The 15059-nt window shown below is 42.5% G+C and overlaps 1 protein-coding gene across 1 annotated transcript in view; it reads right to left on the minus strand.

The window, feature by feature from the left end:
* The window catches only part of ST8SIA1 (ST8 alpha-N-acetyl-neuraminide alpha-2,8-sialyltransferase 1), a 136342-nt gene extending 121667 nt beyond the window's left edge, over positions 1-14675 (minus strand). Inside the window, exon 1 of the mRNA XM_001099511.4 lies at positions 13762-14675. Within this exon, the coding sequence (XP_001099511.1) occupies positions 13762-13997 (236 nt within the window). The 5' untranslated portion in view covers positions 13998-14675. The remainder of the gene's footprint in view (positions 1-13761) is intronic.
* Between the last annotated feature and the right edge of the window lie 384 nt (positions 14676-15059).

A 15059-nucleotide genomic window follows, 5' to 3' on the forward strand; every position in this document is an offset into this window, starting at 1 on the left:
TTGGAAGGCTGAGGCAGGAGGATTGCTTGAGCCCTGCAGGGCTGCAGTGAGCTATGATTGCACCACTGCACTCCAGCCTGGGTGCAAAGAAAGACCCGAAAAGAAAGAAAAGACAAGAAAAGAAGACAGAGAGAAAGAGAAAGAAAGAAAGAAAGAGAGAGAGAGGGAGGGAGGGAGGCAGGAAGGAAGGAAGGAAGGAAGGAAGGAAGGAAGGAAGGAAGGAAGGAAGGAAGGAAGTCAGCAGAACCAACCAGACACCAGACACACCAGGATCTTTTCTAGGGCTGTCCCTGAGCCATGGAGAAAGCGGAAACGGAAATGGAAAGCCAGATGGTGAGGCTGAGAGGGGTGGGCAAGAAAGAGCCCTTTGGCGTGGCAAGGATAGGGGATCTCCCTGTGGATGGAGTGTTTATCAGGACCACACCTAAGAAGGCTGCCCGCCAGGGGAAAGAACCAGAACACTTTGCCATTAGAAGACTGGGCAGCTAGGCAGGGTTCATGTGGAAGCAGCCACCCCCACAGAGAAAGGGACTATGAATATTCCCCTCCTCCCTGCCCAAATTGAAGAAGCAGCCCCTAGAGGAGGGTGGAGTGGGCGCCACCTCAGAGAATGCTCTTCTTGCCTTCCACCGTAAGCACCTAGAGGTTCTAGAACCTGAGCAGGCGGAGGCGGTAGACGCCAGAATATTCATTGTGCTTTAAAATAAACAAAACTGAGCTAAATACCAGAGTGAGACTGTCCCAAGAATCAAAGTGGATAAAAAATCAGTAAAACCTGGCCAAGTTGTTCAGAGACCCATTAGAGCCATCTAATTGGGGTATGGCGTGGGGGTCAGGGGGTAGATTTGACATGCCATAGTTGGAGCAGTTATTAGGAAACAATAAAGCGACTGTGTTTTTACCCCAAATCGAGACTCAGCTCACTGCCTACCGACTCAGCTCACCAGAGAGCCTTTCTGCCGGCCCCTCCACTTCCTCCTCTTGGCTATTGCAGGGTGGCAGGTTGAGTTGAGAACAGCTGCTTACAAAGTGAGCAATGCCCATCCAAGCCAGCCTGCCTCTGTCTCTTTGACTCTACCAGTAATTGAGCTTTGTGTTCCCCCATGAGCTCATGTATCTTTCAGCAAGGTTTTTTTTTTTTTTTTTGAGACGGAGTCTCGCTCTGTCACCCAGGCTGGAGTGCAGTGGCCGGATCTCAGCTCACTGCAAGCTCCGCCTCCCGGGTTTACGCCATTCTCCGGCCTCAGCCTCCCGAGTAGCTGGGACTACAGGCGCCCGCCACCTCGCCCGGCTAGTTTTTTGTATTTCTTAATAGAGACGGGGTTTCACCGTGTTAGCCAGGATGGTCTCGATCTCCTGACCTTGTGATCCGCCCGTCTCGGCCTCCCAAAGTGCTGGGATTACAGGCTTGAGCCACCGCGCCCGGCCCAGCAAGGTTTTAAAGTGCCTGTCCTCTCCAGCATTTCACATGTTGCATAGGTTAGCAAGAGTCCAAAGATATCATACCACTGAACTAGAGGGAAACCTCTGGCATCGCAGCCATGATTCAGGCACCACACTGAATGGACCAGAGTGGCGATTTGGGCCCTTTCTGGACTGAATCAAACACAGACAGACACAGCTAAGTTCTGAAAAGTTAAGGCAAACCTGTGTTTGTTTTTCCTTCCATATAAAGAAGTGGAGAGACTGGAGAATGTTGCTGCTTCTTTCCCAATGTGTGCCGCGTGCTTGTTTGCTGTATGGGGGAAGGCCCGCATCCTCTTGGTTTATCACTCTGTTCTCAGTACCTAGCACTGTGCATGGCACATAGAAGGCATCGAATACGTATTTGTTGAATAAAGGAATGAAGGAGTGAATAAATGAATTAGTAGTGACTATTTAGAGCCTAGAGTCTTAATAATAGACAATAAATGAAACTGCCCCTAAAAGGTATTCAGACAGCTGTCTACCAGTCTTTCAGACAATCTGATGTTTTTATTCATCCAATACTCATTAGACATTTAGTAAGGCTGTGACCAGGGACTTGAGACAGACAAATATCAACAAGACTTCATTTCTAGCCCCAAAGCACCAAAGCAACGGTATGTAGAGCCATTTCACACAGGTGCAAGGGAGCAGAAGGACACAATACAGATGATATCTGGCAATGTCATCGCAATCACCAACACCTGACCTCCAAAATATTGACCCAACAAAATATTACCATGGAATTTTTGTGCCTTTTTACGACACCTCCACCCTTCACCAGGTGGGTACGATCTGCTCCAGATTCATGCTGAGGACGTTTTATTTTAGTAAATAGGAAAATCTTAAAATTAGAGTTGTTAAACATAATATTTCCATTTTATCTAGGACACTTTTCTTTTACCTTGAAATCTCTACCTTATTATGAAGTAAAAGTTCATTTTCCTTTTAAAATCACAGTTTTATTTAATTGCTTAAGTCCTAGAAGAAAGAAATCTACGGCTTTTTAAATGGAGATAAAACACCATGCTAATTATCAACTGTACTGTAATGGAGAGGATAATCATGAAAAATAAAAGCACATATACCACTGTGCTACATAAATTCCTCATAGCTGGGTCTCTGCAATCCCGAATGAAGGGTTTACCTGCCACTGTACATATCCAGTTGTATGGGGATCTTTTTTTGTTGCCCGACCTATTGTAAATCCACCTAAGGGAAATTTTATCATTTAATTTAACAATCACAGTATGTCTGCTATTTATGCAATCACTATGCACACTGAAAGAGGGAAAAACCCCAAATCTGCACTTAGCCAAAGCCAAAGATTCTCTATGAACAACCAAAGATGCCAAATGTAAGAATTGGTGTTTACTGATGGTGGGAGTGTAAATTAGTTCAACCATTGTGGAAGACAGTGTGACAGTTCCTCAAAGACCTAGAGGCCGAAATACCACTTGACCCAGTAATCCCATTACTGGGTATAAACCCAAAGAAATATAAATCATTCCATTATAAAGATACATGCATGCATACGTTCACTGCAGCACTATTCACAATAGCAAAGACATGGAATCAACCCAAAAGCCCATCAATGATAGACTGGATAAAGAAAATGTGGCACATATACACCATGGAATACTATGCAGCCATAAAAAGGAATGAGATCATATCCTTTGCAGGGACATGGATGGAGTTGGAAGCCATTATTCTCAGCAAACTAACCCAGGAACAGAAAACCAAACACCGCATGTTCTCACTTATAAGTGAGAGCTGATCGATAAGAACACATGGACACATGGGCAGGAACAACACCACACCTGTCGGGGGTGGGGTGAGGGAAGGAGGAGCATCAGGAAGAATAGCTAATGAATGCTGGGCTTAATACCTGGGTAATGGGATGATATGTGGAGTAAACCACTATGGCGCATGTTTACCTATGAAACAAACCTGCATATCCTGCACATGTACCCCTGAACTTAAAATAAAAGTTGAAAAAAAAAAAAGGAAAGAAAAAAACCAACATAGAATTAAGTCAACTTAAAGTCATGAAATGACAGTGTTATTCATGATCATAAAATAGTAAATAAACTAAATTTCGGACAAAAATCATTGGTTAAATACATTTAATGATATTCATATGACAGAAAATTATGCAAACTTTGAAATGTATGTCTGGGCTAATGTTTAATGGCACGGAAGAAATGCTTGTAGTAGCATTCATTTTAAGTGAATAAACTCAAGGAACAAAAATTTTAAAAAGATTTAAAAAAAAAAGAATTGGCACTTCAAATTAAAATGTGAAAACATTAATTCTAGAAAGCTATAAGCACATGTTTAAGATGTACATAAAAGGATGGTCACCACATAATTATTCATAAAAGTGAGAAATTGCAACATAAATATCCAATAACAGTAGATTAATTAAATAAATTTGTATCTATCCTAACAATAGAAAATCTTAGAGTCATTAGAAGAGATAATGTAGACTGCATATACTACTACTAGAAAAATATTTGCAATGTACCGTCAAATTCATTATATTTTTGTTTCATTTATACACACATTGGCATTGAATGATCCAGAAGAACATAAACCAAAATATTAGCGATGTTTGTTAAATGTCAATTAATTTTACAAATGAAAATAGTGTTGCTTTTATCCTTTAAATGTCAACCTTGAGAAAGTACAGATCTTTAAAGAGGCTTTTTAATTTCCTATGCTCAGCTATACAACAAATACATATGAAGAAATCATTAAAGAAAAAAAGTCTAATGTAAATTTGTCAGCAGCATAAACAATCTTTTTTAAAGTATTTTTATGGTAATACTTGGAAAATAAATAATTATTTTTCCAAAATAAAAAATTATAAAGCTATTTTTTCACAAGTTTGTAAATTAAAAATTAATTATATGAGAAAATACTAAAGGTATAATTTTGAGTGAATAAAAGAGGATATAAAATTAAATATACAAAATACATACAATTTAGAAATACACACATACAAACAAACATACATAAAAGAGACTGTTTACAATGAGTACTTCTGAGTGAGGGAATTTGAGCAGGCTTTTTCTTCTTTTTATTATATTTAAACATTTTCTATAGTAAATATGTATTCTTTCCAAAATCAGACAAATAATAAACACTATGAATTATTTAAATGAACATGGGGAACATAAAATCATGTACTATATATGTTTATTTTATCAATAATGGAAACAAACTAAAGATTTCACATCCCAGGCAAGACATAGTGGGACAAAAGGCCCTTTTCTCATTGTGGTCACCTGGAAATCTCTGGTAGTGTCTTCTGTGTTTAAGATCTGAAAAATGGAGAATGTGTGGTTCTGAATTCATTTCCACTTCCTCCTGGCACCTAATTGGAGTGACACAGCTCTTACGGTCTTGGCTGCTTCCTTCTCATGCAATGCCATAGCTAGAACACAGTTCAACAGAAAGAGGAAAAAATCGATTCCTTCAAAGCTCATTATCATTATCCAAAACAGTCAAACTGTAAGACTTGGAACCCCATGTTACTCAGTTCCTTACTGATTTAAAGAATGAAACTAGGAATCTCCTCTTATCTGTGGAGGACACATTCCAAGACCCCCAGTGGATGTCTGAAACTTCAGATGGTACCAAGCCCTGTATACCGTGTTTTCCTATTTTTCCTATACATACATGCCTATGATAAAATTTGATTTATAAATTAGGCACAGTAAGAGATTAACAATAATAGCAATAATAAAATAGAACAATTATAACAATATACCTGCATCATCACTCTTGCATTTTGGGGCCATTGGTAAAGTAAAATAGGTGTTCCTTGAACACAAGCATGGTGATCCCACAACCAAGATGGATATTAAATGACTCATGGGCAGCAAGTGTCAACAGTGTGGAGATGCTGACCAAAGGGAAGATTCACATCCCAGGCAAGATGCAGTGGGACAAAGCGAGATCTCATCACACTACTCAAAACAGAGCACAACTTAAGACTTATGAATTATTTCTGGAATTTCCATTTAATATTGTTGGACCAAATTAACCATGGACAACTGAAACCACGGAAAACAAACCCACAGATATGGAAGAACTGCTGTTAATTAGATTATAAATTTTATCAAATCCAGGACCACATTCTTGTATTCATCACTGTATTGCCGCACCTAACTGGTACATGGTAGACATTCAGGGAACGTGGTTGAATAAATGATTGAAATCAGTTGATTGATTGCTGGGCTCTGCTGTCTTCCATAAAATTTTTCAGGCCACAGTACAGCACCCTCAGCACTAATTCTGTGAAAAAAGAGGGTGTGTCACAAGGTCACATTTCATTGTCAGATATTCTTTTACAGGAAGTGCAATTAATAGGCACAGAATGTGTCCAAAGGCATGGACTTTCTCCTCATTATGGACTAATAATTAGCAATTATCCAACAACTAATCCTCTCAAGGTAACTATTGCCACCTGCAGCTAAGGCTCAGCAAGACCGAGTAAATTTTTCAATGTCACAAGTTTGATAAATGACAGAACCAAGATAAGATCCTGATCTCTGGGACTCCAAAGTCCAGACATTTTCCAGGTGAGAACAAGCTTCCTGTCATCCCACCCAGCCAGGTGAGGATGGCTATGGATTCTACATTTGTTATCTGATTTAATTATCATCACAAACCTATGAAGTAGATTAGCCCATGATACTCATCTTTCAGATGATGCAACAAAGGTACAGAGAGGTTAGTAACTTGCCCAAGGTCACACCGCTCCTGATAGAGCCAGGTCAGAATGAGAAGCTAAAATAGATTATTTTACCAGAAGTCTATCAAATCCATCATGAGAGAGTGCATTAATGATGTGTAGTATCATTATTTCCAAGATGACTCACAACTTTGTCAAAAGACTAACTGACCACACTCTATACTGACTTACATAATTATTCAATTGATCCAACTAGTTTCCTAAAACACTCTGCTCTCAGATGAAGACTGATAGACTCCCAAGTTACAAAAAACCCAGTATAATTTTTCACTTGAGTATTGATTATACAGTACAGACCAAAACTCTCCAGCCACCTCTATTTGCAAGGCAGAGAACAAAAGTACAACTGTATCTAATATTGAGAAGTTATCATCAAACCAACAAACCGATAAAACATGTTCTGTTCTCCTCCCTGGAAAAATAAACCTGCAAAACAATCGGGAATGCCAGATTCACATTTAGACTCCTGAAATCCAGGAAGTTTGGTCCTGCAACCTGGGGACACAGGGCAAGCCTATACTACGTGCGTATGTCGGCTCCACAGCCCCATATCAAAGTTCCTTCCACAACGTCTCCCTCAAAGAGCTGTCCCTTAGCCGTCCCTTGTCCTCTCTGATGTGTGGCCTAGGATTGTACACACCAGGGGGCAAGCCACTCTCAGGAAGAAGATTGGGGAAAATGCCCCACGCAGGCAGGCAGGCTGTGGAAGTAGACTGGGGTCATTTGGGCAGGAAATTTCAGGGTCTAGAAAGGTCCCATTAACACCCTGCCTCATTGAGAAAGGGTGAAACCAGAGAAAAAGAAGGATGTGGCCCCATTTTTTTTTTTTTTTTTTTTTTTTTTTTTGAGACGGAGTCTCGCTCTGTCACCCAGGCTGGAGTGCAGTGGCCGGATCTCAGCTCACTGCAAGCTCCGCCTCCCGGGTTCACGCCATTCTCCGGCCTCAGCCTCCCGAGTAGCTGGGACTACAGGCGCCCGCCACCTCGCCCGGCTAGTTTTTTGTATTTCTTAGTAGAGACGGGGTTTCACCGTGTTATCCAGGATGGTCTCGATCTCCTGACCTCGTGATCCACCCGTCTCGGCCTCCCAAAGTGCTGGGATTACAGGCTTGAGCCACCGCGCCCGGCCAGGATGTGGCCCCTTAAAGTATAGCGCACAGAGCATGGACCCCTCTCACCAGGGATTAAGGGGAACATTCATGAAAATCTTAAACAGCTCTTATATATACTTTCAACAGAGACGGTTGCTTATATAAATATCCTAAAACGCCTCCCCTCTCCTGACCTTTCCCTAACCAAGACCTATCTGTCAAGTACAGTTCACTCAGTCCTCTTCCAGGAGGCCTTCTCCAACAACTTGAGCCCGCAGAGACAGCTCCTTTCTCTAAACAGTCAAAGCATTTATACTGTAGTTTCCAATTTTAGTTCTTAATTACGCATACTTTCAAGGTTTCTTAAATCCTGTCGATTGGGCAGATTTTGTTCCTGCAAATCAGTGGTTCTCAGTCAGGGGCACTTTTCCCCCCAGGGGGTATTTTGCCAACTCTGGAGACATAGTTAGTTGTCTCATTTAGTGGACAGACGCCAGGGATGCTGCTAAACATTCTACAATGTGCCCGGACGGCACTCCACAACAAAGCAGTATGCAGCCTAAAATGTCAGGAGGGTTGAAACTAAGAACCTCTGCTCTAGAGTAAGAGCTCTTTGAGAATATAAAGGATGCTTACTCCTCTGATCTGCTACACTGCCGAACAGCGTGCTGGACACACAGTAGGTCTCATTAAATATCTGTTGACCGATTGGGTGGCTATCTGGTTCCACACCTTCCTAAACATTCATTCACATAATATCTAAGCAAAATGTAGTGTACCAGGGACCATGCTGGGCTCTGGGAATGCAACTATGAATGAGGCACAGTTCCTGTCTGTGAGAAACTTAAAATTTAGCAGGAAAGGCAGGCAAGTGCACTCATATTTTTAATACATCATGATTAATGCACCTGTCACTACCAGTCATTTGTATATTTCTCTGTTTATTTTCTGTCTGTCATCATTATCCTATAAATTCCAAGAAAGTAAAAATTTTGTTCAGTTCACAGCTACAGACCCAGCATCTCCTATCCTATAGTAATAGTGGTAGACACAGAGTAGTAGGTATTTAGAATAATTGAAAGGATTATAATCATATGTGCATGGTATAAAGACAACAGAGAGGAGAAGCTTCTAAGCACAGCCTGGGAAGGGAGGAAGGAGTAAGGGAAGCCACCTTGAGGAGAACTAATAAGTCTGAGCATTAATTATATGCTGGAAATAGTTCTAAGCATTTTAAACACATTATCTATTCTAATTCTTAGAACAATCCTTTAAGAAGCCTCATTTTACGGATAGAGAAATGAGCAATGAAGGCTGATTTGCTCAACAACACAGCAAGTGATGGAATCAGGATTTGAACACAGCTGACTTCAGAACCTTTGCTCTTAAGCACTGTAATGCACTGTCAATAGATGAGAAGGAACTGGCCAGGTGAAAGGCAGGAAGATGTGGCCTAAAGTCAAGTCATTCCAGGTGGAGGAGATGGCTCGAGCAAACCCAATATAGCCTGGCCTATTTCAGGAACCGTAATTATTCCAATATTAGCAAAGAATAAAAAGAAAAACTGATGAAAGATGACATTGGAGAAGTAATCAGAGCCAAATCATGAGAGAAATGTATACAGCATTGCTTCATTTATCCAAAATTAGCAGGGAACAAGCATGAGGTTTAGAATTAAATAGCTCCAGGTTGGAAATCAAACTCCATCATTTTGTTCATGGATCTCTCTAAACCTCCATATCCTCATCTGTAAAACCAGGAAGATACACAAACCTACTTTATAAGGTTGCTTTGGGGGAAAACACATATATAAGTGCTAAGACCTGGGCCTGGTATATCTTATGTATCCAATAAATGTTAGTGATTGATTTTTGCTATTGCGATGATTGCTGATGAGATTTTTTTCCACATTTGTAAATTTGCAACATAACTGTAGCCTATTTTCTTGAGCACCAAAACTTATTAAACCCTCTTTTTCCTAAACTACCTTTTCAAAGTGAATTCCATAAATCTCCAACTTTCAAACACCAAACTTACATTTTATCCGTACAGATGGCTGCACCTACGTTCATCCCCTCCACTCCCAATGCCCTTCTCCTGCCACCAGGACAATTATGGAAATTTCAGAGCTTTTAACATCCCTATTCAAAAATAGGTAAATAAAAGAGGCCACATAAAGGTGGAACTGCTGAAAGTAGTCGTTTGTTCAGAATTTTGAAAAAGAAAGAACTTGACTGCTTAGAGTAATGGTTACCACCCAATGAGTCGATAGAATTTTCAAAACAACCACTTCACTGTATTAACCTCTATTCTATTCCCCAAACCCACTGGTAACAGTGATGTGCCATCTCTGCTGATAGCTAACATGCAGCCAGTACCATTAGATCCTTGATGTTTGTCCATTTCTAATGAGCCACACCTTAAATACATTCAAAAATTCCTGGCTTCGTCTTACCATCCAGCCTACTTTTCTATGGTGGTCTCCATGGGTGACTTAATAACTTTCCATACAGTAAACACACCAGGCACTTCTAAATCTCTCCGCCTTGATCTTTGCTGTTCTCTCTGCCTGGCATATACTTCTATCCTCACCTCTTACCACGATGCCACCCTACCATCCTTGGAGGCTTACTCCAAGCACCACCTCCTCTCTGAAACCCGATTTCCCTCCCTTCAGTAGAATTAAATGTCATGTTGTGGGAACGTCCCCAGCATTCACTGGTGTTTCTGTTGTTACAACAATCACGTATTAAACAGAGATAGGTGGCAAGCATCATTCCAGGTGCTGTCTATATGCTATCATGTAGTTTTCACCGGAAACTTGTAAGACATTCTTACAAGCCCCAATTTACAAATCGAGGAACTAAAGCTCTGAGTGTTGGACTTACCAATGATTGCACAACTGGAAAGGGATACAGCCAGAATTCCAACCATGTTCTGACAGCTCCCAAATCCATAACGTTTTCACTCTGCTATGTTTCCTCTCTTTGATGGCCCTGTTTCCAGTTAGTTAATTATATACATTATCTGTCTCTTCCATGGGATTATAGCAACTCCCTTGAAGACCAGGGCATGTTCATTTTCATAAAAGTGGATAATGATATATCCATTTATACAAGATTCTTATGAGGATTAAATGAGACAATACATACTAGCATAGTGTCAGGCAGATAATAAGCACCTACTAACTTGCTAGTTTAATTGTTACTATTATTGTTACCATGTCAGGTGCCAAGAATAAAGCCGTGCACATAAATTCTGAGTTCAGGTTCATTTCTGAGGAGCAAATGAAATGGGTGAGGATCTGAAGGAAGAAACAAACACTACTTTGGTTTGGCACTTCCCACAATATCACTTAATCAAAAGCAACAAGAATTAAGAAAGTTTCTATAATAAGTTCTATTGATTCCTTTATCTTTCTATCACCACATAAACATTAGGAAAACTTCCTGTTCTGTTCAAAACTCTTACAGCTTTCTTACTTTCTTCCTGCCATCTCCTATGCAATTTGACAAGGTTCTCCTCCGAGAATTCAGTACATATCAAGTACTGAGCTAGAAGAAGAAGAAAATTATGAAAGTAAATGGAAGCACAGAGGGCAAAATAAAATCCTAAATTTTGGTGTTTATAAACATAGGGAAACACTCTCTTTTCTCTTCATACAATTTAACCGTATGTTGTCATCGTATTTATTTAATTGTGTGTCAATCATCCTCTACTAGGAGGCAAGTTGTTAGAGGAGGCAATCTATCCATTCTATTCACTGCAATCCCCTAAGGCCTAACACGTATCTGATGCAGAGTAGTCACTCATGAAATATTGGTCAATTGACTGATTGCAAATGTTTGTATTTACATATATATATACATATATATTTTTACACATATATGACACCATTCCATGATTTGTGAATAAATTCACATAAAACTCTACATATAAGTGCACCTTGTGCATTTGTGTGCATATATTCGTATTTATGCAGAAGATGTTTCAGACTAGAGAAAAACAGATGCTTGTTTGTCAAAGTTGTGTCTCCTTAACATGATCATGGCTTCTGACTGACCGGTCTAATATTTAACAAATAAACACTACTGCCATATACTAACAATCCAAATGTGAAAGAACATTAAATGCACATGTAAAAAAATAATTAACTCAAGCTATGAAACTTCTCCTACCTTTCAAAATGTCTTGTCCCTGTTCATTAGCATAAGTGTATGTGGTTGGGGAGAGGGGTAAGGACTAATAATGTTTACCTGTAAATCTGGCAGGAGAAACATTCCAAATTCTCATGGGCTGACCAGATTTCCTTATTTATGTTGTAACATATACTAGAAATTATAATTTATAACAATTATAAAGCAACCATTTTCTGGGTACACAATGTACCAGATCCTTGGCATCAGTTTTTATTAAAAATTTAAGCCTTCTAACAACTCTGCAATATAGATAAACAAGAAAGCCAGGACTCGAAAAATATAGTAACTTGCCAAAGATTCTCTGCTGTTTATCTAGTCACAGCATACTCAGTGTACAAATTCAGAATTCTACTCTGAAGCTCAAACTTATTTCAATAAGCAATGGTGCCTTTTACATGGTTTTACAGCCACTAACTTTGAGGGATATGTGTTTAGGTCGTTTTTATAGTGTATGGATTTTAATAAGTAATTCCCTGCACATAAAGACCAGACCAAATAACATCCAAACACACTGAAGATTACTCCAGGCTACAGAAAGCAAGGAACAAATGTGTCTCAGAAACTATCAGCCTGTGTTTCTCAGAATATGAAGCATTTTCCACTTGATTGTGTCCTCTAACAAGAAATCTATCCTCTAACAGGGCTTCATCATTCCTCCTCCTATATTAAAAAAATAGACTCTTTCACTGCAAACCAATGGGAAGTTCTTAACTCATTTCCTTAGATCACTTGAAATGAAAGTGCTTTCTGTCTTTAGGGAAAATAATTGCTGGATGTGATGCCTGTGCCTGCTTTTGAGTCCCACAATCAATACTGTGAAGGAAAGAAAAAATTAACCCTTATATACTTTTAGAAAGAGTGGAGTTATTTTTAAATTCAATGATGGTAGAGTTCTAAAAAAACAGAAGGAAAATCCTGCCTTCCAAGGAGAATGCAGTTGCCTTCCTCTAAACAAATTGGCTCTGTTATCTTTTTAACCCTCTTTCCAGGAGGAGGCCTCAGAAGGAGAAGGAAACCATATGTTTAAAAAGTTTTTAAAAATGTATAGATGCTCCTGAATATTTGTAAATAACTGTAGTGAAAAAATGTTTACATGAGAACTCACCTGCCCCTGCACTGATTAGAAAGATCCTCTGCAGAGCAGAGGGGAGCATTTCCAACCACCCAGACCACTACAATCACAGGAAGAAGCCAACGGCAGCATCTTCAGCCCCAGGGACTAAAGGTGAAAGGGGCACCTCGCAGTGGTGGAAGCACCCGTATGTTCCCTCAACATGCCCGGGGAGGTGGAGAGGAAGGGGAAGCAGCTCTGCCTTCCCTCCAATCTAACTACACAACCCCTGCTGCCGTAACTTATTTTTAGACATTCAATCTAAAATTCCCGGAAAGGAAGCGGATCTACAACCTCTGAGTGATCCTCAGAGTTCTGATTTCCAACCTGGCTTGGGGATTTCGTTTGTTTTCTGACTTCAGGTGCCTACTTAAAGTACATCTCCCATCTTCCAGAGGCATCCACAGTCTAAGCCAATAAAAAGAGCTGGGAGCTTTGAAGCTTTAAGTGATGAAAAATCCAGCACCCACAGGTCAAAAGTAATGACCTTGGGGGAAGTTACTCATCCTTCTGAAGAATCAATTTGTGGTCAACAAGATGAGATAATAATACTAGAAAGTTGTTTGACGTTTCAACACAAATATTGCACAGTATCATCTCTTAGTAGGACGTCAGTCAGTACTATGCATTTGCTGTGGGCACACTGCGCAAAGCTGCGGGATCCGTCCATGTGTCCACTGCCCATCAGTCCGACGTTGGGGATTTATGTTACCAACTGTGCACCTCACCTCGGGGAGATGCCTTTTACCTGCTTCTTGTTCCCTACAGCTTCAAATGTCTGCAGAGCCCAAGAGATAGATTCTCATTAAGTGCAAGAGACTAAGTTATCCTGGGTTCTCCTTCCCTCTGTTTTTCCTTAAATTGTTAAATAAAACTCCGCTTTCTGAAGAAATGCGTCGAGTCTTTACCTGCGCAAAGCAAGTGTCTGCACATCTCTGGGGGTCAGGGGTGGGGAAGGGACCCTAACTAAAGTCTCCAGGTTGGGAATGGCACAAATGGAGGGAAAGGACACGGAAGAGCGGATGAAAGGGATGCCTCTGCGAGGCGGTGCAAGGCGGTCCTCGCCGGTGACCCTGTCCTCTGCACTAGGGGAGGAAAGGACGCTAGAGGGGATGAGCCGCGAGGGCAGGAGTACCTGAACGCTCTGGCCGCGGTCTGGTTCCTCCTCCACGCCGTGCCCTGTTGCAGCACACCCTGCACGATCTCCTTCTCGTTGGGCAGCCGGTAGACTGGAAAGATGTAGAGCCAACAGAGGACCACGACACAGAGGGCACTGGCTCCCATGGGCAGCCGGGTCCGCGGGAACTTCCACGCCAGTACAGCCATGGCCCCTCTGGACGTTTGTCGCCGGGCCCGCCCGCAGGGGCTCATCGCAGCCCCGGCGTCCCAGGGGCGGGGGCCGGGGCCTCAGCACAAAGCTAGGCGAAGTGGCAGCGGAGGGTCTCCCACCGCCGGCCCCCCATGCACACACACCTTTCGTTCTCTTGCTTGCAAACGCACGCACGCTTCTTCTGCCCCGTCGGCCCCAAAGGTCAGCGCAAGGATTTTTTTAAATGCAACTTTTCCAAGGATTTCTTTCTAGGGGAAGTGGCTGGGGGGCAAGTCACGATCTATGGCCATGGTCGCTTCCCCTGCAGAAGGCGGGCGCTGGGGTCTCCGAGAGCGCAGACAGCGGTGGCGGCGAGTCGCTCCGGCCGGTTCTGCCGCATCACGGTCGCCCTCGGCGAGGGTCCGGGAAAAGGCTCGGCTCTCTCCCAGACATTTGGCCCGTGGCGTTCCCTTGTCCCCTTCCAAGCGATGCTCCTGCGCCCTTCGCCGCCTCCCGCGCTACTGCGCCGCCAGGCAACCCCCCCAGACGCGCTCTCTGCGCCGCGCCAAGTCCTTGGAAATTTCCACGGCGGCCCGGGACCGCTATCCTGCCCCAGGCTCCTCCGCCTCGCCCGCCAGGACCCTCGCTCTCCACCCCTCCCGGAGAAGAAAAGAACTCGCTCTCATCAGTTAATTCAGCGGCGCGCCGCAGCCTTCCGCTGCGCCCTGGACTTTGCAGACAAACGCCCGGGGATTGGTGGAAATCAAGGTCTCCCCCTCCCTCCCCCACCCGCAAAATTGCCTCTTTCGACCCGATCCGAGCCGCGACACTCGCCCAGAGCGCGCACCCCTCACTCGTGCCCTGGAGATAACGGCAGACAATAAAAAACAACAGCCCCCGCCAGTAGAAATATATCAGTCCTTGAGTGCGGCGGAGACTGGCTAATATCCTGACCCTTCGACACGCGGCCGGTGTGCCCGGGCTGTCACCCTGCTGCCGTCACCCTTGTCTTTCTCTAACTGGTTGGATATTAACCCGCAGCCAGGCGCGAGGAGGCTGGCGGAGATTTATTCCTTCCTGGGCCCCCACCCCCATTAGCCGGTCCCGTACCCGCGGCCCGTGTG

This window comes from Macaca mulatta, chromosome 11, assembly GCF_049350105.2.
Source record: "Macaca mulatta isolate MMU2019108-1 chromosome 11, T2T-MMU8v2.0, whole genome shotgun sequence".
Taxonomy (NCBI): Eukaryota; Metazoa; Chordata; class Mammalia; order Primates; family Cercopithecidae; genus Macaca; species Macaca mulatta.